The sequence below is a fragment of the Coffea arabica genome, chromosome 3e, assembly GCF_036785885.1.
Source record: "Coffea arabica cultivar ET-39 chromosome 3e, Coffea Arabica ET-39 HiFi, whole genome shotgun sequence".
In the NCBI taxonomy this organism is placed as follows: domain Eukaryota; kingdom Viridiplantae; phylum Streptophyta; class Magnoliopsida; order Gentianales; family Rubiaceae; genus Coffea; species Coffea arabica.
The window spans coordinates 7,549,635-7,575,449 of NC_092315.1; the positions used below are offsets into that span (position 1 = coordinate 7,549,635).

Consider the following 25,815-nt stretch of genomic DNA (forward strand, 5'->3'; position numbering starts at 1 on the left):
GTAAAACTTTGAACTTATTTAGTACTTAATAATCTATGAGATGTCACTACAACAAAAATGACCTTTCCTGACATGCCTATAAGGACACTTGATAGTTTGTGTCATTATAGCATTTCTATCATGACACTTGTTATCAACTCAATAATATATACTCTATTTTTATTTTATTTTATCTGATATAAGAATAATAATGTGCCTTTAGACTACATATCATGACACTTGAGAAAATGTGAGATATGCCCAAATTAAAAAAAAAAAGAAAGACACTAAACGACATCGGCTTGTTTTGGCGGAAGATTCATTTGCCATGAAATATTTAAAACTTTCAAATTGCCGGCCAAAAGACTTAGTCAAATTTTGCTTCATCTCATCTTTCTCACGAGAAACACTCACTCCTCAACAAATTATCCTCGGCAAATTATCTCTAGCCAAAACACTTGGAGTTTTTTCTGCTGAATCTCCCTGCAAACAAACTTTCCTTGCTTTCCCATTGAATGTATGTAATTGCATGGTAATTTTTTTTTATTTTTTGAGCAATTAGATAATGTTTTTGCTAAATGTCACCGTAAAGAAGCTGTCCATTCTTCAAGCTTTCCCATTACTGCTACCATTTATTTAGAGCCAAACAAAACACAATCCAATTGCCAATTGCAAATTGCAGCAGATGAGAGGAAAAAATGCTTCTGTACCTGCACTCGAGTACAACCCCCTTACTTATATGTTCGTGTACATGGCAGCCAATCACTATTTTGCATATGAGGTAATGTTTAAGCTTTTTTCTGGACATTATTAGCTATTCTTGAAGCTGTGTACTCTATTGTGTTGAATTATGAGGGTTAAGTTTCAAGTTTGCCCTAAATTGATTACATTTGAGATTAGTCCCGTCTGTTTGAGATTGAAATGGATATAGTAATAGTTTATGATTTGAATGCACTTGTTGTTCAGCTTTGTTCCTCTCGATTGTCGACTTGATTCATGTGACTATTTTGTTATGCACTTACTGCCCATAACCTGTTCGATAAAATGTGGCAACATAGCAAATGGACACTGTACTTGGTTGGCTTACTACTTAATATCTAGGTTATCTTGTGAGATTTTTGTTGACATATATATACACAGGTTTCCTTTACATATTACACATGTTATAGTCCATTGAAAATGAACATAGTGCCGGCAAATTGCTGACTAGCCATGGCTTTTTAGGTTGTCATTGATGATGCTTAAACCTGTGAATTTCTATGCAGCCAGAGAAGTCCTACTCAACATAGGAACTTTGCCATCTTCTAGGAACTGTAATTGTGAAGAAGGCATGGGTGCAATCTATATTGGGTGGGTCCTACTATCATAGGTATGGTAAATACTAGAAAATTTTTTATTACTTTCTATATGAAAGTCACATGTGCACACAGTGTGTAAACAAACTACTGACTCGAATTATTGGCTCTGCATGACTTTAAAAGTCATTTTCCCATTTACTAGCAGGGTCAAGCTCTATTACTACATGTTTGAGAGACCTCATATGTAGGTGATACGCTAGAGCAAGGCATCCCCAAAATATGCTGGAGTGCTAGATGCGAGTGAGAAACAGTTCACTGTGAGGATTTGGAGCTTTTTTTTTTCAATTGGATGAAGGTATATTTGCCTTCTGTAATTTGCAAAAGCTTGAAGGGATTTTTTTTAATTGCTGGGAAGGAGCACATTCAGCTTACTTGCAATTTACGATGGCTAATCTGGAAGGATAGAACAAAGCACAGTTTAGTGAATCCAGATTAGATATGGACAAGGTTGCACAAAAAAGCCACTCAGGAACAGTGAGAATACAACACGAGGAGTTTGAGCGTAGTGGAAATGGAACATATTGACGTTTGCATCAAAAGATGAACTCTGCTGCAACAATCTGTCCAATTAAGAACAAGTTAGGATATGGGGTAATTGCAAGCAACTGACCTGGGGAGATTGTAGAAAGCTGGGCAACATCAGAAGCAAGTCAAGGCAGCAAGGATCCTGCAGAAGCTGAAGCTAGCAAATATGATTAACCAAAGCCATTAATTTACAATTACTAATCTGATGCTAAAGCTGCAAACATAGCCGAAGATATATTGGTCTTGAGTCCTCTGTTTTGTATGTGGTCGGTTTCAAAAGGATGTAAGGGTTCGGGAAGAGCAATAGATAAAACTTTGGGGTTATTGGAAAAGTGAAGAAGCAAAGGTACAAATCAGCTACAACATTCTTAATAAAGTTGTGTTTATTCAATGTTGTAATCTTGGTTATGATTTTGAAATTTAGAAACTAAATTTGTACTTGTTAGGGATTTGCTATGTTAGTAGTTGTTATTGACTTTTAGTTCAACAAATTATTTTTGAGTATTGACATTTGCTTTTAGATTACTATATGCATTCTGTTCTTTGGGATAATTTTACAAGTCCTTTGGGTTTCTGATTGACGGAATGTATAGCAGGGAACACTACCTGCAGGTTGCTTCTATATCAAAAAAAAAAAGAAAAAAAAAACTCCTGGCAGTTAAAAGTGTCAGCATAGAATTCGATATTCTAATGTTGTACTATAGCTATCCTGACACTTTCGATTATCAAGAAAAGGAATTTTTGTTGGCAGATGGGATGCTATAACAGCATAGTTTTCCTGACACGTTTGAATGCTACGAGCCTATCCCCACATTGGAAGGGACGACACTCGTCCGAGGTGTGAGGAAAGGTAAAGTGTCAGGTTAGATTATCTATACTGACACCTTTAAATGCCGTTAAAGGTCATTTTTGTTGTAGTGTGTGGTGGAGATAAATCATTTTGTAGCACTACTTGAAGATCCGACAAATATACAAATTAGATATCACAAAATTGCAGTTAGATAAAGATCCAAGGCTAGCATTCACACATCATTTTTTTAATATCATTGTTACAATAATAATGACGTCTGCTATTGATGATCTTATTGAGAATGAACTTTTCTCAATAAAAATGAATAGAGAAAAATTTTTTCTAAATTGGTCAGCATTTAACAATTATGAGGTAGATTTTTCTTTTAGTCAACATTTGATGATTCTAGAGTATAACATTGTGAGATCAAAAATTCAAATCCTAAAAGAATTCAGGTGGAGATTATTGATATGTTGATAAGACGATGCATTAAACTTATTCTTGATATTTATGAAGATTATAATTAATTTTACTATTTTTGAGTCCACAGGTTTCGAAAAACTTTCAAAAGTGCATTGTAGCAAGAAATATCCAAAGATAGTGGTGGTTTAAATATTGTAGAAGGGTGTTCTACTTTGAACTCTCAAAAGTGTTATTTGGATACATTAAGAACATCATTAACCAATTCAGAATTTGGCCCAAGAAACTACAAGAAGTAGTTCGTTGCAAGGCTATTCATCAGTTTGTAAAGTTTCTTACAAAAGTCGTGTCTAAAACAAGATTTAAAGATTTTAGAAGACAATTCAAAATTTGCAACCAAAATAGTAAGGAGAAGTGTTGGAATAATGCAACTTCTGCTGCAATTTTCTAAATTTAGAATAAGTCAATTTGGTTAATAGGTTAAGTTGCTAGTTAGTTGTTAGGAGTATTTTCACATTTAGTATCTTTTGACAAATTCAACTATTTTGAATTATGATTATCTATTGATATTCGTTAGGAAATTAATTAGCAAAAATTGCGTTAATTTGTTTCTTATATGCTCTATAAATAAAGAAAGAAGTCATGAATGTAGAATTTAAACTCATTTTCCAACCCTCAATATAAGTTTTAGTAAGCTTTAATTTTATTTTTTTTTGGAACATTGAGTGTTGTTTTGTAGTTTATGCTCTAAATTCCAACAGGATAGAACTATTGCATTTACAGATTACAACATCACTTCCAAATCACTGATTCATCAACGCTGCATTTGAGCTTAGTTTTCAATGTTCATAATGGCTAGACTTATTCGTGCTCGTAGCCCACAAAAGCATAGGGCAAACAAAAGAAGAAAAAGAAACAAAATGCAACAGCATAAGTCTCTTCTAGTCTTTTGAGAGTTAAACAGGGCTAGACTCATTTGTGTTCGTAGCCCACAAAAACGTAGGACAAACAAAAGAAGAAAAAGAAACAAAATGTAACAACACAAGTCTCTTGCAGGTCTCATGATGCCTTCATGAATGGGACTTCTAGTTTCTTGAGCGTGAAACAGGGTTCAAACCAATTGATTCGATGCTTCGCATTGCCATTCTGAACTGCTTCGAGCATTCATCGTGCCTGCATTGAATATTGAACAACATCATTAACCCATGACTAGAAATCTCCAGAGTTTGTAACTGTCCTGACTACTGAGTGCAAATCCATTCCAAAAGATGTTATGCCTTTGGAATGAATGGACATTGTCGGTAACTGCAGAAGATTCACCTGGAGAATCATCAACCTGGCCACAGATTCACAGCTGATTCTTTTCCCAAAAGGACTAGCTAGGCTAGCATTTTTTTCCCTGCAATGTTGAACAATGGAAACCCACAGCACAGAGTTGCCTCCCGAGTTAGTCACCCCAGTTGAGTGTTGATCAAGATTCAAGATACAGGAAAAACTGGTGAACAAAGTCTGGAGCTGTGAAAATGGATCCCCCATCAATGGATGGTGTAGATTACCATATTTCGACATGGTACAGTGTCTCAAGTATTATCAAAACTTAAGCCTGATGGCTGCTGCATACCTGAATTCATGAACACCATTCAACTTTCTCTTGCAGGCGCAGTGGACCAGGGAAAATATCTTATGTCCCTCCCTGATTGTAGGACCCAAGCCAGAAAATCTAAGACAGAGTAGGAGATGGATTGTGTAACTTTCTTCACTCATCCTTCTTCTAAACACATTTTCTTACATCCTAAATGAACAAAGATGCAGCATATATACCTTATCAATGGGTTATCTTCTATTATATATTTATTTATTACACCCTTAATACACTATAATCTTGTAATATTTTATGTATTTTTCTACTCGGTTGCAGTAAATCAATATTTGGCATAATTTGTATACCAAATATTGGTTTAAACCAACTAAATGAAAATGGGATAATTTCAGAAACCTTCCTCAAAGTTTTTGACAGTTTCACTTGGCACTCTCGAATTTCATAAACTTTAGTTGCCTCCCTTACTTTAACCTTTTTATATCATTTACAACCTATTTTAAAATATAATATTAAAAAATTTATTTTGAGAGAGTAAATATAATCTCATTCCAAATTTGCCTTTTTGTTGTTTTATTACCAAAACATGAGTATATTAATAACAAATGAAAAAAAAAAGTATAATGATTTATTTTGATGCAACAAAATATAGTGTTTTTTTTTTAAATGCCAAGAGTATATATTTGAAAGTTTATCGAAGTTTTTGCAAGTTACAAAGATAATATTTTCTTTACTATAAAGTGTTTTGAGTTAATTTATAAATCATTTACACATATTTGAATTTTTTATTTTTTTATCTAAATCGATGGCTTGACAAATAAAAAGATACAGCATGCTAAAATTTATATATAAATAAACTTGTCTGTATTATTTTTAAGTTAGCCCAAAAAGGTATTCTCATGGTTACAAATTATTGCAAGTTATTTTTAAAAGCACTATAAATCAATCATAATTTTAAGTAATTTAAACTTTTTTTGTCCGAACCAATGATACAAAAATTGTTAAAGAGTTTTTTTTTTAATCTTGTTATCAACTCTTAAATTTTCATTAAAGAACTACATTGATCAATTTACGAAAGTTAAGCAATAAATTTGGTGTATTATGATAATTAAGAAATCACAAGAAAAGGGTAAATTTGAAATGAAAAATACACTAAATAGTAACCAACACGGTAACAGAGCAATCAGTGCCGTGTAACAGTGGGTGGTTAGCACACAGTGTTTGCGATTTGACAGTTTCTCTTGGCGTTTGCTAAATTGCATTTCTCCAATTGGCAGATTTCATTAGCTTTCAATTAGAAGAAGGAAATAGATAGATTGTAACAACAGAGAAAAGGAAATGAACAGATCGGACCATAACAAGAGATGTGGGGCTATTTCCAACTCCAATCATGAATCCCAATAAAACTTGTCATTTTTGCAAAAATTATTTAAATTTGATTCCTTAATTTTGTTTTCGTCAAATTAAGTTTACTGCTTAATTTTCTTTTGGAATTAAAGGAACGAATGAATTGAGAGGTGTTTCTACTTGTCTGGTCATGTACACTACACATTGGCTTATGATTATGGCTTAGGTAACATACACTTTATCTCCTTTAGTTTAGCACTTTATCATATAACTCTCTTGTGATTTGAAAAACTATATATAATTCCCTTATAATTTGGACTAAAGGATCAAAATTACGGAATTTACATCCCGTAATAGAGTCAACTAAAATGTCAATGGTATCCCTTTGTAAAATTGAAAATTATTAATGATCACAGGGGGATTGTGTATATATTTTGAAAACTATAACAGAGCACTAAATTATAAGAGAGTTATGTCGTAAAACATAAAACTATAAAGGATTAAAGTATCGTACATATTAAATTTATATAATTTGATCATTTCATCCATTTTAATTTTTAATCAAGGATATTCTTGACATTTCCTTGGTTCCGTTACATAGACCATTTCCGTCAAATTATGCCATTTTAGATAGCTTAATGATAACCAATTGCCTTTAGAGTAATTGGTCACCAAGGATGCCTTGTTTGGATTGCTTGTTTCCGTCGGAAAATATTGTCGTTTTCCGTGATCACATTTCTCTATCACCTTTTTCCCTCACATATATCAAATCGCTATAGTAATTTTTCCTTGAAAAATAACGGAAAATGCAATCCAAACACAACAGTGGACTTTCCTTAGGTGCAGATTAAGGATTCGTCTCTAGAAATTTCTTAACTTACATCTATCTCTAAAATTTTCTAAATATTTTACCAGCGAGTGCAAAGGCACTCATTTAATTCAATGAATCTTAAATTCTCTCTTGACCCATTTGAATCCATCCCTTACTATAAAGTTGAAGTAGGTATAGAATAAAAAAAAATTTTATAGTGTCAATAAATAATAATAATAATAATAATAAGGGTTAATCGCACTTTATCCCCTTTAAGTATAGGCCGTTTCTCACTTTACCCCCCAACGTTTATTTTTCCTCAGTCTACCCCAAAAACTAACAGTCAACTCTAATGGATATAAACGGAATATTGAAAAGACAATAATATCCTTATGAAAATATTGAACAACCCAAAATATCCATATATGCTGGTTTATGAAATGCAAGTTTCCAAAATTACCCTGGAATAATGGAGGGAAATTTCCCTCCATCTGGCACGGGACAGAAAAAAAAAGAAGACCAACTCTTTATATATCCATTGTTGAATAAAAGACCAGTTCTTTATGGCTTTCGTCCATTATACTTACAGAGTACCCATTTTCCTTAAATACTAATTTATTTGTCGGATAACATAAAAATAAACCCGTTGTTGAATAAAAGAGCCCCACTTTTCAAAGTTTTCGTTCATTATAAGAATAGAGTACCGATTTTTCTTAAACAAAAATTTAGTTATCGGATATAATAAAAATTAACTCGTTGTTGAATAAAAAACTAACTTTTTATAGCTTTCCTCCATTACAACAACATAGTACCCAATGTGCCTTAAATAGAAATTTATTTATCGGATAAAATAAAAATAAATTCGTTGTTGAATAAAAGACCAGTTCTTTATGCCTTTTGTCCATTATACTCACAGAATACCCAAGGTGCCTTAAATAGAAATTTATTTATCGGATAAAATAAATTTAAACCCATTGTTGAATAAAAGACCAGCTCTTTATGACTTTCGTCCATTATACTCACAGAGTACCCATTTTCCTTAAATATTAATTTATTTGACGGATAACATAAAAATAAACCCGTTGTTGAATAAAAGAGCCCCACTTTTCAAAGCTTTCGTCCATTATAAGAATAGAGTACCCATTTTTCTTAAACAAAAATTTAGTTATCGGATATAATAAAACTTAACTCGTTGTTGAATAAAAAATAAGTTCTTTATGGCTTTCCTCCATTACAATAACATAGTACCCAAGGTGCCTTAAATAGAAATTTATTTATCGGATAAAATAAAAATAAACCCGTTGTTGAATAAAAGACCAGCTCTTTATGCCTTTCGTCCATTATACTCACACAGTACCCAAGGTGCCTTAAATAGAAATTTACTTGTCGGTTAAAAATAAATTTAAACCCGTTGTTGAATAAAATATCAGTTCTTTATGACTTTCGTTCATTATACTCACACAGTGCCCATTTTCCTTAAATTCTAATTTACTTATCGGATAACATAAAAATAAACCCGTTGTTGAATAAAAGAGCCCCACATTTCACATTTACGGTTGGAATCCCCTCAACTTTTCCTATCCCCTTTCTGCTTAACTGCAACGCCCAACAGGTCTTCGGGTTCTAGGTCACAAAAGACCTTTACACGTGCCCATCCAACACATTTTCCCTACCGTTTGTGGCCACAATCACTTACACCTCCTGTTCCCCCACCTTTCCACACCTCTTCTTTGACTAATAAACATATCGCAACAACATCCCTGTTTCTAAGGCTTCATATCTGCTTTTCAAAATTTCATGCTCATTTGCCAATTTTTCATGCTCCCTTTGCAAGTACATTAGTTTCTCCTTTCGCTCCACCAGTCTAGATTGCAGCATTGCACTTACTTCTTTTGTTTTGCTACAAACTTCAGGATCTACCCATGAAAAGTGCCCACATGCACGTCGATTCTAAATAAAAAAAAAATAGTTGTTTAAACTCTTTCTAACTTATTCAGGTATAGAGCCAAATTAAAGACAATATTAACAAATTATTAATGAAAAATTCTTACATTGTAATTTGAGTAGCCGTAAAATCTTCTTCTCGGATTTTCAAGTGTCCAAGAGGTGCACAATGGTGCTTCTTTACCACATCCACACATTTTTTGGGGTGATCTTTCAACATTATTTGAAGCACTTTGTGACATTTTATGATGCTTTTGGTTGACAAAGAGAAATTTTAGGAACTTTGGAATTTGCTAAAATGTATAAGAAAAATTGGCTGCAAAATACCACCTTTTATAGAACCCAACCAACAGCTAAAACCAACCAACGGCTCTTTGAGGGAAAAAGTAGGCTAAAAGCATCAGACACCATTGAGGGGCATTTTTGTCAGCTAAAACCAACGGCCCTTTTCGTATGGCAATTTCGAAATCTTGAAATTTTTAACGGTACAATTGCTAACGGAGGGGGTAAACTGAGGAAAAACAAACGTTGGGGGGTAAAGTGAGAAACGGCCTATACTTAAAAGGGATAAAGTGCGATTAACCCTAATAATAATAATAACATATCCAATTAGCCAGGAGCAAAACACCTGGGTTCTCCTACGTTGCAATCGACTCAGGCAGAAGAAAAGGCGATGGCCCATTTTCCACGTGACCAACTCGTGGTATCTTCTAATCCACCTGCCACAACTTCCCCAACTCCACTTCACTTCCTCTCCCCTCTCTTCCCCTCTCTAATTTCGTCCCGTCGAATGAAGACCTTGACGCCGACCGCGGCGGCGACGCCTCTCACCACCACCTCCACGGCCACAAGAACCCTCATTTTAATTTAGAGAAATATAAAACTAAAAAAATCCTCTATTTTCACAAATAAATATTCTCAAAAAAATGTTTAATTCTACCAGCGGTAATAATAAAAAGCGCGTTCCCGATTGGTTGAACAGCTCTCTCTGGTCTTCTTCTCCGCCGCCACCGCCTGCGTCTCCGTCTCCTAAATCTTCTCCCAACGACGTCGTTGCTGATCGCGGTGTTAAATCCACTCCTGCGACCTCCGCCAAGTCTTCGGTTCAAAAGGCGGAGGCGTCTAAGTATGAGCCGCCGGCGCCAGCTCCGCCGAAGGTCGCCGTCACGGCTCCGCCAGCGGTTGTTGTAAGAGCAGAGGCGCCGAAAGTGGAAGCTCAGGATCTGTTGGGTAGTCAGGGGAGGTATTATAGTAGCGAGGATGATGAGGAGGATGGAGCTCGGAGCAATGTTGATGCGGTTGCAGACACGGCTTCTGAAGCGAGTGCAGCGGTGACGGTGAGCTCACCTGTATCGGCCGCTCGGCCGGCGAGTTCTGCTGCCGAGGATATTTCGCGGCAGGCTCAGCTATTGCAAGAGGTATTTATCTTTATATTTCTCTCTGTCCTTGCAATTTACCTAAAATTATGCTTATGTAGTAGTATAAAGAATATGAAATTTGTAAAGATGTGACTTTTAAGGGAATATGTCTGTGCACACACTTATAGGTGTTCTGTGTGTATGTACATATACGTTTAAATTGATAATGTGAGGCTTGAGTTTGGTGGATGATGAAATTCGTGGCAATGTGATGCTTCATTTGGTTCGGCTAGGATATCTTGGTCATATTGGGGCGTTTGGATGGTGATTTAGGATAGCATAGGTTAATGTAGGATCATGAAGTTAGGCAATTGGAATTAGAATGTCAAACCATGAATGTCGTGATGGTGGTCTAACAAAGGAAGAAGAACATTGGCGGTCACAGCAGCAATGAGGCATTCACTGTGTGTACGTCATAGTAAAAGAACTAAGTTTGTCACCCCATGTTACCCTCGTTTGATGGTTGTAAAGGTGGTGGTCATTCTATCCAAGTATGTGCTTTTAGGCTAGCATGAACTCCATTTTAGTTTGTTTGCAGCTGTAACATTCTCCACATGGGTGTTTTGTTGTCAATTAAGTGCATATTTTTATGTTTTGGTTTGGAATTGTTTTTACCTTTGTTATGTACTTATCTTAGCTATCGAGGAAGGTTATAAATATGGGGGAATTGCGGAGGCTAGCATCACAAGGTATACCAGATGGAGCTGGCATTCGTGCCACAGTTTGGAAGGTATGTAGTTATCTTGTGAAATTAACTGGACCCCCTTTTTTCCCCTATTTTCAATCAGTCAGTCATTCTTTGAAAGTTAATTCAAGAAAAATGCAACTTCTAGCATGACTTGTCTTTTGCCTTGTACTCTTCTTTAAAATGTATCTATCCCTTAATAGTGTTCAGTTAGTTGGAGAACTAATTAAGCTTTCTTTTACAATTTTGTCACTCCTCCACATTCAAGATAACTTTTTGTTGGCTAGAAAAGATTTTAATGCGTAATTGGTCCTCAGAGAATTTGGTATGATCTGATTTTAGTTTTGCTGTGTCCTTAACATGAATCTTTTGTGCGCTTGAAATTTGCAGCTCCTGTTGGGGTATCTGCCATGTGATCGATCACTTTGGTCTTCAGAATTGGCAAAAAAGAGGTCTCAATATGAGCATTTTAAAGAGGAGCTTTTAATGAATCCTGTAAGTACTAGCTTGCAACTTTAAATAGATGGCTGGTCATGTCTAATTGAGAGGTTTTTATTTTTGACTCTGAAAAGTGGAAAATGTAATCATTACTTGATTGTCTGTGGTTCAACTTCTCTTTTTCCTTTTTGGAGTACGATTGGAATTAGGATCTTACTTTTGTATTGTAGTTTTCAATTTAAACTTGATTGATCAAGTTTTCCTCTTTTTTACTCTTTATGAGTTCTGATACATTTTTTTGCCTGGTTCTATCACTTAAAAGCTGAAGAGTCCTTTGAGATTAAGAAAGCTGACTAGCAACATAAGTACAAAGAAAGGGAAATGAAGAAGATTAATGGTTCTAAAATAAAGTAAAAAATCTTCTAATCTGAATCTTGATGGAGTCTCAGCTTTATTGATATAGTCTGCTACACTGGAAATGCTAAACTTGTATAGCAGACCTGTATAATTAAGGGTCTCATAAAACCTACGAGAAACTAAATATCTGGACAATAGAGTATTTTGGAGTTTAGTAAGCTTGCTGCATTACCACTGCCTACCATTGTTACCCTAAATGTTCTGAAACATAGACTTGTTTCTAATTAGTGGAATTTGACATATCTTCATCACCTCATAGTTGACGCCACTAAAGTTTGTGATATATAAATATATTATTCAAATTTGTCAGCCTGCTTAACATATGGCACATCCCATTAACCCAGTAGATATCTTATACTCTAGTCAGGAGTGCATTCAATTGTGCATTGCATTGCTTCAAATTCTTGTATTTCTGAATGTTTTTGCGGCTAGTCAGTCAGAAATCACCAGGAGGTTAGAAAAGTCAAGTCTTAAGAATGATGAATTGGATGGTGAGGACAAGGGCTTTCTTTCAAGATCAGAAATAACTCATGATGAGCATCCTTTGAGTCTTGGCAAGACGAGCATATGGAATCAATTTTTTCAGGTAAAAAGTATTTTTCTTAACTTTTATTGCTTTTCTGACTGGCCCTCTCTTTTGATTTCATGGAACAATTATCATTCAAAGAAATGTTGTGAGTAGCATTTGAAAATACAACTAGTTTAGTCCATTTAAGCGGGCTTCTGCCTTGAAATTGAGTTAGACAGCTGACATGGGATCATCCTGGATTCAACCTTTTCCACGGCAGGGTTAAGATGTCTAAAGGTCTGACGTAAACCTAGTTTATGAGACAGTTGGGGGATTATAACTTGCATATGCTATGTTTTCTCTTGCCTCTTTTAATATGTTCTATCATCTGATATATTGTTTTAGGTAACAAAAATACTCGTGCAACATACAGCTGCTTCTTTTGTTGTGATATTTTAATTAAAGCATGTTAAGGGATGTTCTTATCAAGTTTAGCAATTATATTATGCTTTTCACCTTGATGTCAGATATTGTACTTTTAGCATATGTTGGCTTTTAGAAATATGAGTTGATGGCTGCTTGCAGCATTTTATACCCAGTTTCTGTCAAGACTTGAAATTAGCTTATTAACCTTCTTCACGCCTTTGATGTGCAGGACACAGAGGTAATTGAGCAAATAGATCGAGATGTCAACCGTACTCATCCAGATATGAACTTTTTTTCAGGGGACTCGTCTTTTGCAAAATCCAATCAGGTAAAATGTTCTGTTTTTAGTGTGATAATCAGTGAGAATTCGATGTACTTGTGCTGATCTGATTATGTCATTTGTTTTCAGGATTCCCTGAGGAACATCTTAATTGTATTTGCGAAGTTAAATCCTGGTATAAGATATGTACAAGGCATGAATGAAATCTTGGCGCCACTCTTTTACGTATTTAGAAGTGACCCCAATGAGGAAAATGCTGTAAGTATTTGTGTCGTTATCCATAGACTATTTTGTGTCTTGCTTCCATCCACTGTAATTATGCCACTAGAAGCTTGGAATTCCATATAATATCAATTCAGGAGAAACTGATTTTTCCTTTTTCTATGCCTGCATGTCTTTGAATCTGAAGCATTACCCAGTCAGGAAGTAACTATTTATGTTAACTAGGAATTAGAAAGCAGTATTTCCAACTTGCATGTGTAGTGAGGTGATTTGATTCAGCTAATTGTAGGTTTGATTGCTTAAGATTTCTGGTTTAAGAAATTGAGATGGACGTTTGGTAGGTGGGAGTTTAAGATATATTTAGATGAGTATTTGATATATTGAGGTTTGAATCCTATCACCTTATTGTATGTTTACCGGTAAAACCAAGAGTTACTGGCTAACTGACTTTAGACTGATATTTAGCAGCAAAGCTTCTATGCAATGTTACATGGCAAAAAATCTCAGGTGATGTCTGCTATAAAACAGATTCCAACTATTGGATTGGGGACATAAATTACATTCCCTACCAGCCCTTGTAGACTAAGTTTCCTATTTTAAACTTTTGTTTGCAGTTTTGGGCTCTTTTATTTTGGACCATTCATGCAGTGTTTTATGCTTCAGTTTTATCACATATAATTTAATTTCTTATGTTCTGCATTCATCTGAATTTAGTCCCTTATGATTTGAATTTGACCAGTTTGGGCCCTTATGTCTTTCTAGTTTGAAATTTTGTATGTTTTCAACATATATAAGATATGACAAATTAAATGATAAATGATGCTGAACAGTAAGGTACAATGAAAGTTTGATGGACAAAATATGTTGAAAGTGAAACTTGAGGGGCTAAATTGAGAGTGGTACTAATTTTTAAGGCCAAAATATAATTGCCATAATTCTACTTCTAGTTGCTTTGGCTGTAATTATTTTTTTCTTATTTATTTCCAAAATTCCATAGGTCTCTGCAGAAGCAGACACTTTCTTCTGTTTCGTGGAATTGTTAAGTGGATTTCGAGATCATTTTTGCCAGCAACTTGACAATAGTGTTGTGGGAATCCGTTCAACAATCACAAGGCTGTCACTGCTTCTGAAAGAGCATGATGAAGAGCTCTGGCGTCATCTTGAGATGACTACTAAGGTAAGACTACTGTATCATGCTTGTCGCTTTCTCCAGTACAAGTTGATGAGTTGTAACTTGTTTATGTATTCAAGTAGATTGATTTCTCGCTTAGAATCACAACATCCCAAGTCTGAAAGGAAGCTCACCTCTGCACTTCCAACTTCTGTCACAAATAAACACCTCATCATAACACCAGTTATGTTAGTAGTTGAGAGTACTTGTCTCATCTCTAGCTGGCAGAGATGATAATGATTGCTGCCTACTGGAATAGATGTATTAAGTGGACCTATATATATTTTAGCTTGGTGGTTCGGGTATAATGAGTCAGCAAGGATCTGATAGCTTGATTTGGAACAGTTATAGTTATCTAAGGAGAATAAGTATTTGTCTCTCAATAACTCCAGATTGGAACACCTGAGAAAAGTTAGACTTCTAGCACATGAGTGTAGCTTCTTTGTCTCATGAAGTTGCTGTACTCAAAAGTCAGACATATATTTGTTTAATATGGCTAGATACTTGATTTAGTCATGTTTGTGCATGTGTTGGTATACAAAGGGGAGCTTAAAAGGTTTCTGGAACAGATTTTGCTGACTCATGCTAACAGTTTTTGATGCTGTTCTGCAAATTGGTGGAGATAATGATATGCATATAGAAGTCCTTTCACCATTTATGTGATACTCTTATAAACTTTTTGCTTTTTCTTCATTTTGGAAAAACAGGTGAATCCCCAGTTTTATGCATTCAGATGGATAACTCTTCTCTTGACTCAAGAGTTCAATTTTGCGGACAGTCTTTTCATTTGGGACACATTATTAAGTGACCCTGAAGGTCTTCAAGTAAGTATATCAAATAATGTTCTCCTTTGATACATGTTATCCCAATAGATTGCTGCAATCTATGTGATGCAAAGTTTTTAAACCATTGACGTTAATGACTTAAATTAGAAACAGAAAATACAAATATAACCATCTCCATGCCAAGTTAAATGTTGTGTACAAATTTTTTACTTCGGTTACAGAAATTGAATTTGGTTATTGATGACGTAGGGCTCAAGTTTAAGTAAAAAGCTTTTTCATTGGTTGGGGCAAGAATTTCAATTTCAAAGGTGGACACTTTAAAACATAATTCAAGACAGAATAGGTCATCAGAAATGAAAATTTAAGCATTCCCACAAAACTGTAGAATCTCATTGTCGACAATTCTTCTATTATACATCTGAATGGTTGCATTAAACCAAGCATATTCTTTTACCTGTGTCTATTGGCATTGTTGGCCACATTGCATCAATTTAATATCTCGTTCATTCTGGTCCATATTCTTATGGCCGCTAAAACTTGTTTATTTTTTTCCCAATTCTAAGACTGTTGTGCATATTCTGGTAGTGTGAAAGCTCTTTTTGCTAACATTTTACCAGGAGAAGCATTTAGCATATTCATAACATGATAGGTTCATGATTGTACAAGAGCTTTGCAGGGTGATGGAGAATAAGATTCTAGAAGCAGAAGTAGGTTTAAAAGTTGTCACAGGCCCATCTCATGGTTATTCCATGTACTTTAAAGATAACTTGAGAATGCCTTCATATGTGGTTACGAGGTGCATCCCCTTTAATTTGATGGCACTTACAAAGATTACAAGTATTGGTGGATTGCTGAAGGTTGTTTTATTTCTGTCAAAGGAAAAGATTTAATTTAAGTTAAATTTATTTCAGCTGGGAAGCTTCATTTTGAGCAGCTTCAATTGATTAATAGACTTCTGTGGATGCCTGCATTTGACTCAAGACTTTGGCCCCAGAAAACGTGATAAATTTATTGCTATGATGTTGGTGGAAGTAATGTAATAATTATACCCTCTTCATTGCAGGAGACGCTACTCCGAATCTGTTGTGCCATGCTGATAATAATCAGGAGGCGTTTGCTTGCTGGCGATTTCACTGCCAATCTGAAGCTACTCCAACATTACCCACCCACAAATATTAGCCACCTACTATACGTTGCAAATAAATTGCGTACTCATCCGGCTGGCTAGCTTTGGTAACCAAAAAATATCATTGGATTACCTATTTCTGTTGTTTCCGTTTACCTTACCCCCCCCCCTCCCCTCAATATTTATTTTTAATATTAAGGTCTGTAACATTGCTAGATGTAAATATTTGTTGAAAATAATTGCTTAGCACCACATTATCACATTCCCGAGTGTTGCATTGATTGTGTAAGGATTCTTTCTTTGATCTTTTAGCTCAGAGCAATTCTAAGTTTTGGTACCATCATTATTAAGCCACGGTGTATGCTTTTTCGCCTCCTTGTGCTTTACTTCCATGACTTTGGATACGAGCAAAGAATTTTATTCCTTCAATCTTAATCGCATTTTTGGGAACAATAATGGTCAATAGTACAAAAAGCTTTAGGGTGGTTTAAGTTTAACTGGTATATGCCATATTATCTTTTTGGATTTTTGCCGAAAAGATTTACCCTTTGACACTGTAAAACATCACTAGTTAAGAGTACCGTCCTTATCAGTACCATATCTCTGCCCAGGTGCACTCTCAACTTAAACATTCTGGTACTAGGCGCTGTGAAAGTCTACATACAAAAAAAATGAAATGTTGCCAACCTGAACTTCTGAGAAAAGATAACATCGTTTGTAGCTTATTTATGATCATTCAATTTGTGCATATACTGAATAATTTCACTTATTAAAAATGGCTTATTGCTCTCCCAAATAGTCGGCATTCGGTGCATAAATAACAGTTGTTACAATCTTGTATTTTCAACCAGTGATCAATCGCCAAAATTACTCGAGATCCAGCGGGCATAACCTGGAATTTTTAGCTTGGCACCAAGGACTGGAAATTAATTGATCACATAAAGATTTAGATCTAAGAAGAGTGTTACTCCATGAATAATCACAGTTAATTGGCAGGTCACAAGATCGCACAACTGAAATATGAAGAAATCGATGGAGAAATGGTACATCCCGCTATGCTACCCCGAAAAGGTAAGACACCTTTTTAAGCAACGGCAACAAGTTAGCCTCGTCCGGTTTTGTTCAAGCAATAAGAATGTGTACAGTAAATTTTGTGGGAAGAAACAATGGCACTATAAACAAATAAATTGCTACAATACCTGATTATATCTACTGTACGTTCTTCAAATGCATTACTAATTATACCTCTTATGTTCAAAACTCTCCCTCTATCGGAAATCCAATTGCTTGAAAATTTCATCTCTAGACTGGTAACACAAGGACGACGATGTGAACTGAAAAACATCAAAATCCAATTAGAAGATGGGAACGCAGAAAAGCCAAGAAACAATTTTCACAATACGACACTAGTTTAAAGTACTTTACACTGCCAGAAACCAACTTCAGTTTCCCACAGTCTAATATTGACTAAAGACTTTTTCAGTATTAACTGAATTGACTAGAAAACAGGAAAACAGTGAACAGGAGATAGAAGATACCTGTAAAGTTTGTCAATATATCATGTCACAAGTTTGGCATTGGAGGTTTGCATCACTTAAAATTTCGTGGAATAATCCTTTTAGTTAAACTCAAATTCCTACTTATCAGTTACAGAAGCCACATCTGACCCGACAAATCCATCATCAGTAACTCCGCTACCCTGCAACCGACTCTCCAAGATATCTGAAATATTTTTTGGCGGGCATCCATCCGCAGGATTCTGTGCCGGTGTTTGACAGAAACATTCAGGCCAGGAATTGGTATAGAAAGACTCAGGTGATATCCGCTTGTGAGGTCCACCAAAGTTAGTATTTAGCATCACACGCCTAATCGCTTCCTCAAAACCTGCTGTATGCCCATTTTCCCGAGCAATGAACACAGGAGTAAGAGCCTTTCGGTCAGGCCAAATTGTAGTGCGAAAATTATAGTAGAGTCGGTGGCCCATGAGATTATTGGCAAAGTTGCTCGGTCCATCATATGTTGGCATAAAAATATCAGCAAGTAGACAGACCATGTAATCCACAGCAGAACCCACCAATCCCATTGTGTTCTTAGCTAGCTCACCAGTAGTGTCTATTGTACTATGATTCTCAAGGCGAGGGAACATGGACTGGAAAGGTCCCATGAATCGTTCACCACCAAAAAGTTCACCAGATGCAATGTATATTCTAGTGGTATTATTGAACCCCATTGCACGTAGGATGAGACCCACCTGTAGATTCAAGGAATAACATTGAGTAATGTTTGTAACAAAAATTAGCTGGCAAAACAGCATACTCCAGAGCGGTGGAAAAGAACTATTTCTGCAACAGTCACAGTAAAAATTTTTTTTTTCCTGGTGCTTATAACATTATCCTGGGTGGTACTTTGGATAGGAAGCATTTGATCTGCCAGAGGAATATCAAATCATGTGAGTGACTGAAAGCAAAAAGCAGATTCCTTTCTTTCAAATGAAAACGAATGTCATCATATCTTGGTACCATTAGGCTTCAGTTTGGTAAGATAACTTTTACAATAACATAAGAAAAGGTTGGATTATGCCAATCATTATTGTCTTTAGCCTACCTGTGCCATCATTTTTTGTGGACTACTTTTTGGTTTTTACTGCCATGAAGGGGCAGGGAAAGGGCCGGGAAAGGGATCATTTCACTACAATGAAGAAGAAATCTCTTGCATGTTAAACATCTACAACATTTCTGATGTTGATGAAGAGCAAACTATAAGACAAGCCAAGCATGTAGTTGCAAGATTATAACATATAGAGAGTTTAACAAGAAAATAGTAAAGGGTGAGTATTATAGGTTACCTCTTCTGGTGTCAGGGGACATTTACCAATAGCCCTTCTTTGTTCATATATAAGTTTCTTCTCTGCAAAGTTTTCCTTTCGATACTTCTTTAAAATTTCTTGTTCTTTAGGTGTAAAAATATCATAGCACCTGAACAGATTTCATACCGAAGATTACTTCAGAAGCATTTTTATCTTCTCATTCTGAAATTTATATGGAGGTAGGACAAAGGGACAGAGGATTTAGTTTTGCTAGCAACGAAAACCACTTATTTCCAGAGGGACAGAATTTCTAATGACATGGAACTATCAATCTTACCCAGCAAATGCCAGCATATCCATCTCAAAACGAAGATGAATAGCCATGAAGTGACCTTGTGCACGAAGTCTGTCTACTATTGATTTGCTCAATTCCATAATATGCGGCTTAAATCTAAGGGCATGATAGTTAACCCGGCACCTCAACCTTTGGTACTCAGGGTTGTCAATTTCTTCTGCCAAACGATGGGAAAATGGAGTAAGATAAATAGCACCATGTTCCTTCATCTTCTCCAACGCTTTGGATGTATACCAACTGCTAGGAGCATCTCGAGGAGGCTCAAGCTGAGATTGAAAGACATTCAGATTCAACAATTGACAAAAAAAAAAGAATTAAACTGCTTGTTTGAGATCCACTTTCAGGTAAACTGTACCTTAAAAGCTTTCAGCTTCCTCATTTTCCCATTTTTCGAGATTTCAGGAATTTTTTCCACAATATTGACATCATACTTCAATGTCTTGATGAAGTGCTCAACATCATAGATTCCTTGGAAACCACTACAGAAAAATGCGGACTTATTAAGTAAAAGAATATTTATCAGGAAAGTTCAAGAGGTGATATTTACTTAAAACATACTTGCACCCAAAAAAAAAAAAATTATCCTGCTGACTTGCTGTGTCTAAGGATTTTATTACAATTATCAACAAGATAGAGAAAAAGACATAAGCAACAGTTTTGGATATACTAATTCTCTGAGCTCCTTTTCACCAAATGTATCTCCTATTTATCTTCACAGTTTCCCTCTTTTATATCCTCCATAAGTTTTTAATAAACAAGTAAAATTGAAGTGATCTTTCTTAAGAGCGTTTTTTGCCACGGGAAGTATGTAGGGCTACAGCATGAGGCTCACAAACTGTCTTGAAATATTAACTTCACAACACATAAACTGATAAATATACATAATCCTACAATAAGGATCCAGAAGTACACAAGTTAAGCCACCAAGGAGCCAAAGGTGTTAAAAAACAAAAACACAAAAAAAAAAAAAAAAAGATTAAGAGGCTACCTCATTAGTTAATATGAATTTTTCTGTCTAAAACCTGAAAACTGCACTAAAAATCTTAAACTTACCACTTTTGGACCAAGCACCCTGAAGGCTAAACCATTCACCCTAATGTCAAACATCTCAGACGAATAAAGCCAGAAAAAAAAAATTCAAAATAGGATTCATTTATGAGTCTTTAGAATTTTACACATTAACAGGCTCTTTTGAGAATTGAATTCAGTGACAGATTCTAACAGGATTCTCCAGATTTATCAAGAACTATAGTCCAAAAAACTGAGATGCAAACACAGCAAGAGAATGGAAGCATTTGAAAAACTAAGGGCTAAGGTAGTCTTCCTGCAAAAAAGTACCTGTCATCATGCCAAAATGAGTTTGCATCCAACTCTGGCAGCACTAGAGTAGCATTCATTATCCGCGCAGCAAGAACAGCATTACAAATCTAAGTTACAAGTTGTAAAGTTAATTAAAGCAATCAAAAGGATGTAGACTCAACTTTCAACTCAGGTAAAAGAGTTCACTACAAACTCTTAAACATGTCTTTATAAATCAGAAAAAAGATTAATACTCCTGAACAGCAAAATATCAGTACATGACTCCTTGCAGATGTTGTATGAAGGATAAAGAAGATTGAAAGCATCTGAACGGTAGGACTTCTACATTCTACTTGAGGTATGCTGGATTATAAGGGGAAGTGTAACAGCCTCAATAAACAGTAATGCAAAGGGGGAATCAATTATAAGAAGCCCAGACATCATTGGTTGTTATGCAGACTTTCTATGAGAGAAAGAAATACACGACTTGTAAAAGTTTATTATGTGCATGGTAAAATTCAAAAGTAAAAGTCTTTCTTTCATTTTCTTCTAGATATTGCATCCTCATTTGCATATATATCTTATCCCAAAGCGATCTAAGTGCTTTGCACACCTAACCTCTCAATATCTAACTATTTATGATGAAAACAATGATTTGTCATTCTCTCCTTTCCTATCAATGAGTTCTGACCCTTTTGTCCAAAGTTTCTTCGCTTCCCTCATATTTATTCACCGCAGGTAAGAAACTATAATAGGCAACATGTTATGAAAAACAGCACAAATCTCATTTAAGCAAGCTAAATGGATCATCAACAAAGGATCTCTAGAAGAGTGAAAACCTTATAAGTTGACCTACAAACAAGATAATGTAATCGTTATAATCTTGCACTTAGAAACTACAAATTTTCAATTTTTCTTTTTCCTATGTTTCAGTAAGTAGACGGGTGTATATAAATTTTATAGGCAGAAAGTTATTAAAAGCCTATTGATCTTTCCATGCAGAAGGTATTTCCCAAAGCTTCACAGAATTAAAAGGCTTAGGCCAATCTTGAATAATGCAAGTCCAGCCTAGAAGGAAACCAGAACTTTAGAGGAAAAGCTTCAAATGAAAACATATGAAAGCTACTACTGCACCAACTGAACTTGCATACATACCGCACTTCTTTGCTGATTCAGACCGCCATTGCACCTAACACGCAAATAACCATTGGTTTGTTTAGGAGGAGCTGTAGAGAGAAGGAGGGGGGGGGGGGGGGTTAGCATCCTAAGCTATACATGATTCTAGATATTCAACAAGAAAACCATACTTATCCACAAAAACTATGTGAAAACACATACTGGGCCAATCAGAACGTGGGGCAGATGATGCTCTCCAACCACCAGAGGGAGCATTTTCCCAGAGAGTATCTACATTAATCTGTGTATATGGTAAAGATGAGAACATGCCAGAAGATCTACTGTTCCATATCAAAAGCAACTGAAATACTCTATTTAAAAGCTAGAACTTCATCACCTCCAAACCTCAATTTCCTTTCACTGTTTTTTATCCACCCCATAAGCAAAGGTCATACCAAATTGATCAAATACGAGCACCTAAACTCTGGAATTTTCTTGCCCGCATACGCACTCTCTCATTAGCTAAAAGCAAACTCATATAGCAACACTAAATAATGGGAATATACAAGAATCTCCTCTATTTTCGAGTAAACATTGGAACTTAAAAAAAAAGGATATAAATCTTTACCAACTGCATATTACAGCTTATTGATGTAAAGCTTAAAAAAAGAAAAAACACGTACACATACACACAAAGAATCCCAAGATCAACTAAGTATTTCAGCTAGTTAAATCAGCGAAATACTAGACTTCATAAAAGTAACCAACTTTTAATCACTGAACTACAGTTAACTAACTACATTAAGTTCAGATAATGCCAAAATAACTTTTTCCCAGAAAAATGGAAAGAATTACCTCCGATCGCGAAGGAGAAGAACTCGAACTCTTCAAAGTGGAAACAAGCGACACCATACAGATGACTAGTACAACAGCCGCGATTGCCAGCTTGCCAAACATCCCCTTAACTCCTCCATTCGATTGCTTGAGAAGATGATGGTACCGATGTCCATGCCTGCAAATTTTTACACAGAAAATTCTCAGATCCGAATCAAATAACTGAGCTTAATCAACAGACATCTACAGCGAAATGCTGAATTTACCTTCTCATTGGCGGTGATAATCAGAGAGAAGTGCGTGTTTATGCGTGAGAGAGAAAATTTGTCCGGGGAAAGGAGTTTTTGACTGAGAATGTGGAGAGAATGGATTTGTCGGAGGGGCTGAGAGATCTAATCTAATCATATGGGTACGGGAGAAGATATCATCAAAACTTCAGGCACTCAAAAATAAATCAAATTAAATCTAAGATTGGCCCAAGGGGTTATTTATGCAAATAGCTTACATTTTTAACCAAAATTAAATAAGTATAAAAATTTTTACCCTATCCTATAAAATAGAAACAGAAATTCATTTATAAAAAAGCTAATATCAAAAAACAATAATTCTTGCCTTTGATTTTGGTGCAATTATGGAATTATTTTACTTTCTAAATGATTTGATGTGCTACATTCGTATGATTTTGCTTTACACATAAATTTTATTTGTCTACACTAACTCAATGATAACAATAACTATGTATATAAATGCATATTAAATCTTAAACCTAGTATAATAATCGCATCAAATTGCACCAATGGCTAATCATAATTGCTATGGTAAAGTTAAACAGCCTTGTTTGGCAGCCAAGTTTTTTGTCAAGTTTGTTTGCTACAAGTTTTTTAAAAATTTTAGCTACAGTAATCTAAAAAACTTTTCAAAATTTTTAAACTATGCACTTCAAATAGTAAAAAAATTTTAAAAACTTTTACAATAAAGTTTTAGACAAATATCCAAAAAAATTCACTTGCCAAACGGTGCTATGTGACGTGAACTCGGATATGCAAGTATAGTAGACATAGGTACTATACTATAAAATCAAGAATCAGAGACAAACGCGATAGGGTAAAGTAAAGAATCCGATTAATGTTAGACGTTAAGTTGGATTGTTGCATTGCCATAGGTAATGCTTGTTTTAATAGTCCTCTTGATAATAGGCCTCGGGATGTTGTTTTTGTCAAAGAAAAGATGCACTAACAACTAGCTAACATGGTCTCCAAGTTATAGAAGTTGATTGAACACGAAAGTAAGCCAAGAAGTAAGAATTTATGCAACTTGGTCCAATGGAGGCACGCCATGTCCGGCAGTTTTTTTCCTGGAGTAATTTCGGAGGGGACTGAACCACCACCGAACCAGACGAGTGCACTATACACCCGTCTGGATTTTCCAAACAAGGCCACATTTAATTGTGGCAAATTGGTGGGAATATGACAAATTGGTAGGAGACAAGGTTTGAACCCTTGGCACCCATCCCACCAAACCTTAATGCATTGGTGGTGGCCACCAACCCAAAGGCATGTCTGGTAGTTTATGAGTCCAGTGAAATCCAAGAGACCGATTTAAGGGTCCATTTCCTTGATATGGACTTCAATCAAATATTATCGAAATTTCTTGGATATATACCTTGAATTGATTAAATAGATATCTGAATTTTAGGTGCATTAATAAAAGGATCAATATTTATTTGAAGTTGCAATATTTCATATTATGCCCCCTCCTAATTTTAAGTTTATTAATAAAACATAGGGTTGGCATCCTTCTTCCTCCATGGGGTTTGCCACATAAAATAAATCACCATTTGGTTTTGAAATTACTTTCATTGTGGTTTCGTGTTCTTAATTAACCGATATGAATCACATTTCAACTTGAATAAAATGGTTAAATGACACTCGATTAGAGGAGTAGAAAGGGAAAAGAAATAGACATAACCATGTAAGCACAAACTCACTCATTTGTGTCGTATATCCAACCGTAATAATGTATACATCTTCAGTATATATAAGATTTACTATATATATATATATATATAACAAATGTATGGATCAATTGTATTAAAAGCTAATTGTACATGTTCCAAACCTAACAAGAAAGAAAATGGCAGATTGAATTAAAAGTAAATAAATAAAGGGTATCCTCCACCTCGCCTTTTCTTGTTTTCTTGACTTTTGTTGCACGCTATTACCTACTCAATGGATGCACTGAGTCCAAGCCAATACATAGAAATAAAGCGCCCTGGATGGGAGTTTATCTATCAATCAAATCAGCATTATCAAGACTTTAATTAACTTTGGTCGAAGGCTAAGACTTTATAATCGCAATTATTCCGCTTGCCGTAAATGCAAAGGAGGCTTTTCTTCTACTTTATATGTGGTAAACTTTTGGGGTCAACATTGAATTTGCATACTCTTTCCGTTCCCATGACCAAATTTTCCTTGGATAAGTGTAGTGGAGTAATATGTTCGCACATTAAATTGGGCAACCTGGTGAAACTGCTCCTAAGACGTGTCCTTGTTGAATCAATAGTTGCAGTGGTCCTCAGCGCAAGTAGAATCAGTGGAAACCTAGCAACGGCGTGGTTCTATGAGCTTAATCTTTAATTGGATTAGGTAGAGTTTGAATCTAAACATTAGGCTCAAATTAAAAATGAACTGAACTTGGGCCATATTAGACTTAGACTCGATTAAAGCATAGCCCGTATACAAGTATAATTATACATATATATAATATATACAATAATATATAATCTTTAGAATTATACATAGAATGTTAATAACATAAAATGTTAATAATTTACATATAAATTTATTGTAATTCATGATTATCAAATATATATTTTATATAATTATATGTTCAATTATGAGTTTGGGTCGAACCCTATTTGAGTTGAAACTCATATAAAAAGGTGAGTTGAACTCGAACATTTTAATTTGAACTCGAAATCTGAAAGCCCAAAGCTCGAAAACCCTCTTTTATTTGTGAGCCAACCTCCTCTACCAAATCCTAGCTTTAGTTTGATTTTAATTATGTTCTAGATATAAAGGCTGACATATTTCAAAAAAAAAAAAAAGATATAAGGCTGACATAGTACATTATTTTGTGAAATTAAAATAAAATTTTCC

At 35.2% G+C, this 25,815-nt stretch overlaps 2 protein-coding genes and 2 long non-coding RNA genes across 5 annotated transcripts; 2 read left to right on the forward strand and 2 right to left on the reverse strand.

Moving 5' to 3' along the window:
* Positions 1-355: 355 nt before the first annotated feature.
* LOC113737202 (uncharacterized) lies at positions 356-2,388 on the forward strand. Of its 2 annotated transcripts, XR_003459953.2 has the most exons (4): positions 356-496; positions 662-760; positions 1,245-1,348; positions 1,461-2,388. It is a non-coding gene; the product is annotated as an uncharacterized lncRNA (long non-coding RNA). The 2 variants fall into 2 exon arrangements; XR_003459951.2 differs by having other exon boundaries at positions 356-760.
* Positions 2,389-3,868: 1,480 nt separating this feature from the next.
* LOC140038625 (uncharacterized) lies at positions 3,869-4,683 on the reverse strand. The gene is made up of 2 exons (XR_011842201.1): positions 4,393-4,683; positions 3,869-4,245 (listed from the first exon to the last, which is right to left on the reverse strand). It is a non-coding gene; the product is annotated as an uncharacterized lncRNA (long non-coding RNA).
* Positions 4,684-9,537: 4,854 nt separating this feature from the next.
* Positions 9,538-16,597, forward strand: LOC113736322 (uncharacterized). The gene is made up of 9 exons (XM_027263234.2): positions 9,538-10,189; positions 10,827-10,919; positions 11,265-11,369; positions 12,166-12,315; positions 12,893-12,991; positions 13,073-13,201; positions 14,163-14,342; positions 15,044-15,160; positions 16,185-16,597. Exons 1-9 carry the CDS (start codon positions 9,698-9,700, stop codon positions 16,347-16,349), a joined length of 1,530 nt encoding a protein of 509 aa, XP_027119035.1. The 5' UTR covers positions 9,538-9,697; the 3' UTR covers positions 16,350-16,597.
* A 639-nt stretch (positions 16,598-17,236) lies between these two features.
* LOC113736323 (O-fucosyltransferase 1-like) lies at positions 17,237-23,046 on the reverse strand. The gene is made up of 10 exons (XM_027263236.2): positions 22,924-23,046; positions 22,679-22,835; positions 22,046-22,124; positions 21,863-21,933; positions 20,747-20,835; positions 19,764-19,887; positions 19,391-19,674; positions 19,093-19,222; positions 17,786-18,498; positions 17,237-17,581 (listed from the first exon to the last, which is right to left on the reverse strand). The coding sequence occupies exons 1-9, from the start codon at positions 22,929-22,931 to the stop codon at positions 17,884-17,886; spliced, it is 1,557 nt and encodes a 518-aa protein (XP_027119037.1). The 5' UTR covers positions 22,932-23,046; the 3' UTR covers positions 17,237-17,581; positions 17,786-17,883.
* Positions 23,047-25,815: the final 2,769 nt, after the last annotated feature.

Bases quoted from the DNA above. Each gene is read 5' to 3' on its own strand.
- LOC113736322 (XM_027263234.2), top strand. From the start codon at position 9,698: ATGTTTAATTCTACCAGCGGTAATAATAAAAAGCGCGTTCCCGATTGG. The intron at 10,190-10,826 runs GTATTTATCTTT...TACTTATCTTAG, and splicing joins AGGCTCAGCTATTGCAAGAG to CTATCGAGGAAGGTTATAAA. The intron at 14,343-15,043 runs GTAAGACTACTG...TTGGAAAAACAG, and splicing joins ATCTTGAGATGACTACTAAG to GTGAATCCCCAGTTTTATGC.
- LOC113736323 (XM_027263236.2), bottom strand. The intron at 19,888-20,746 runs GTACTTTTTTGC...ATTTTTCTGTAG, and splicing joins TCATTTTGGCATGATGACAG to TGGTTTCCAAGGAATCTATG. The intron at 18,499-19,092 runs GTAACCTATAAT...TTGAATCTACAG, and splicing joins GTCCCCTGACACCAGAAGAG to GTGGGTCTCATCCTACGTGC.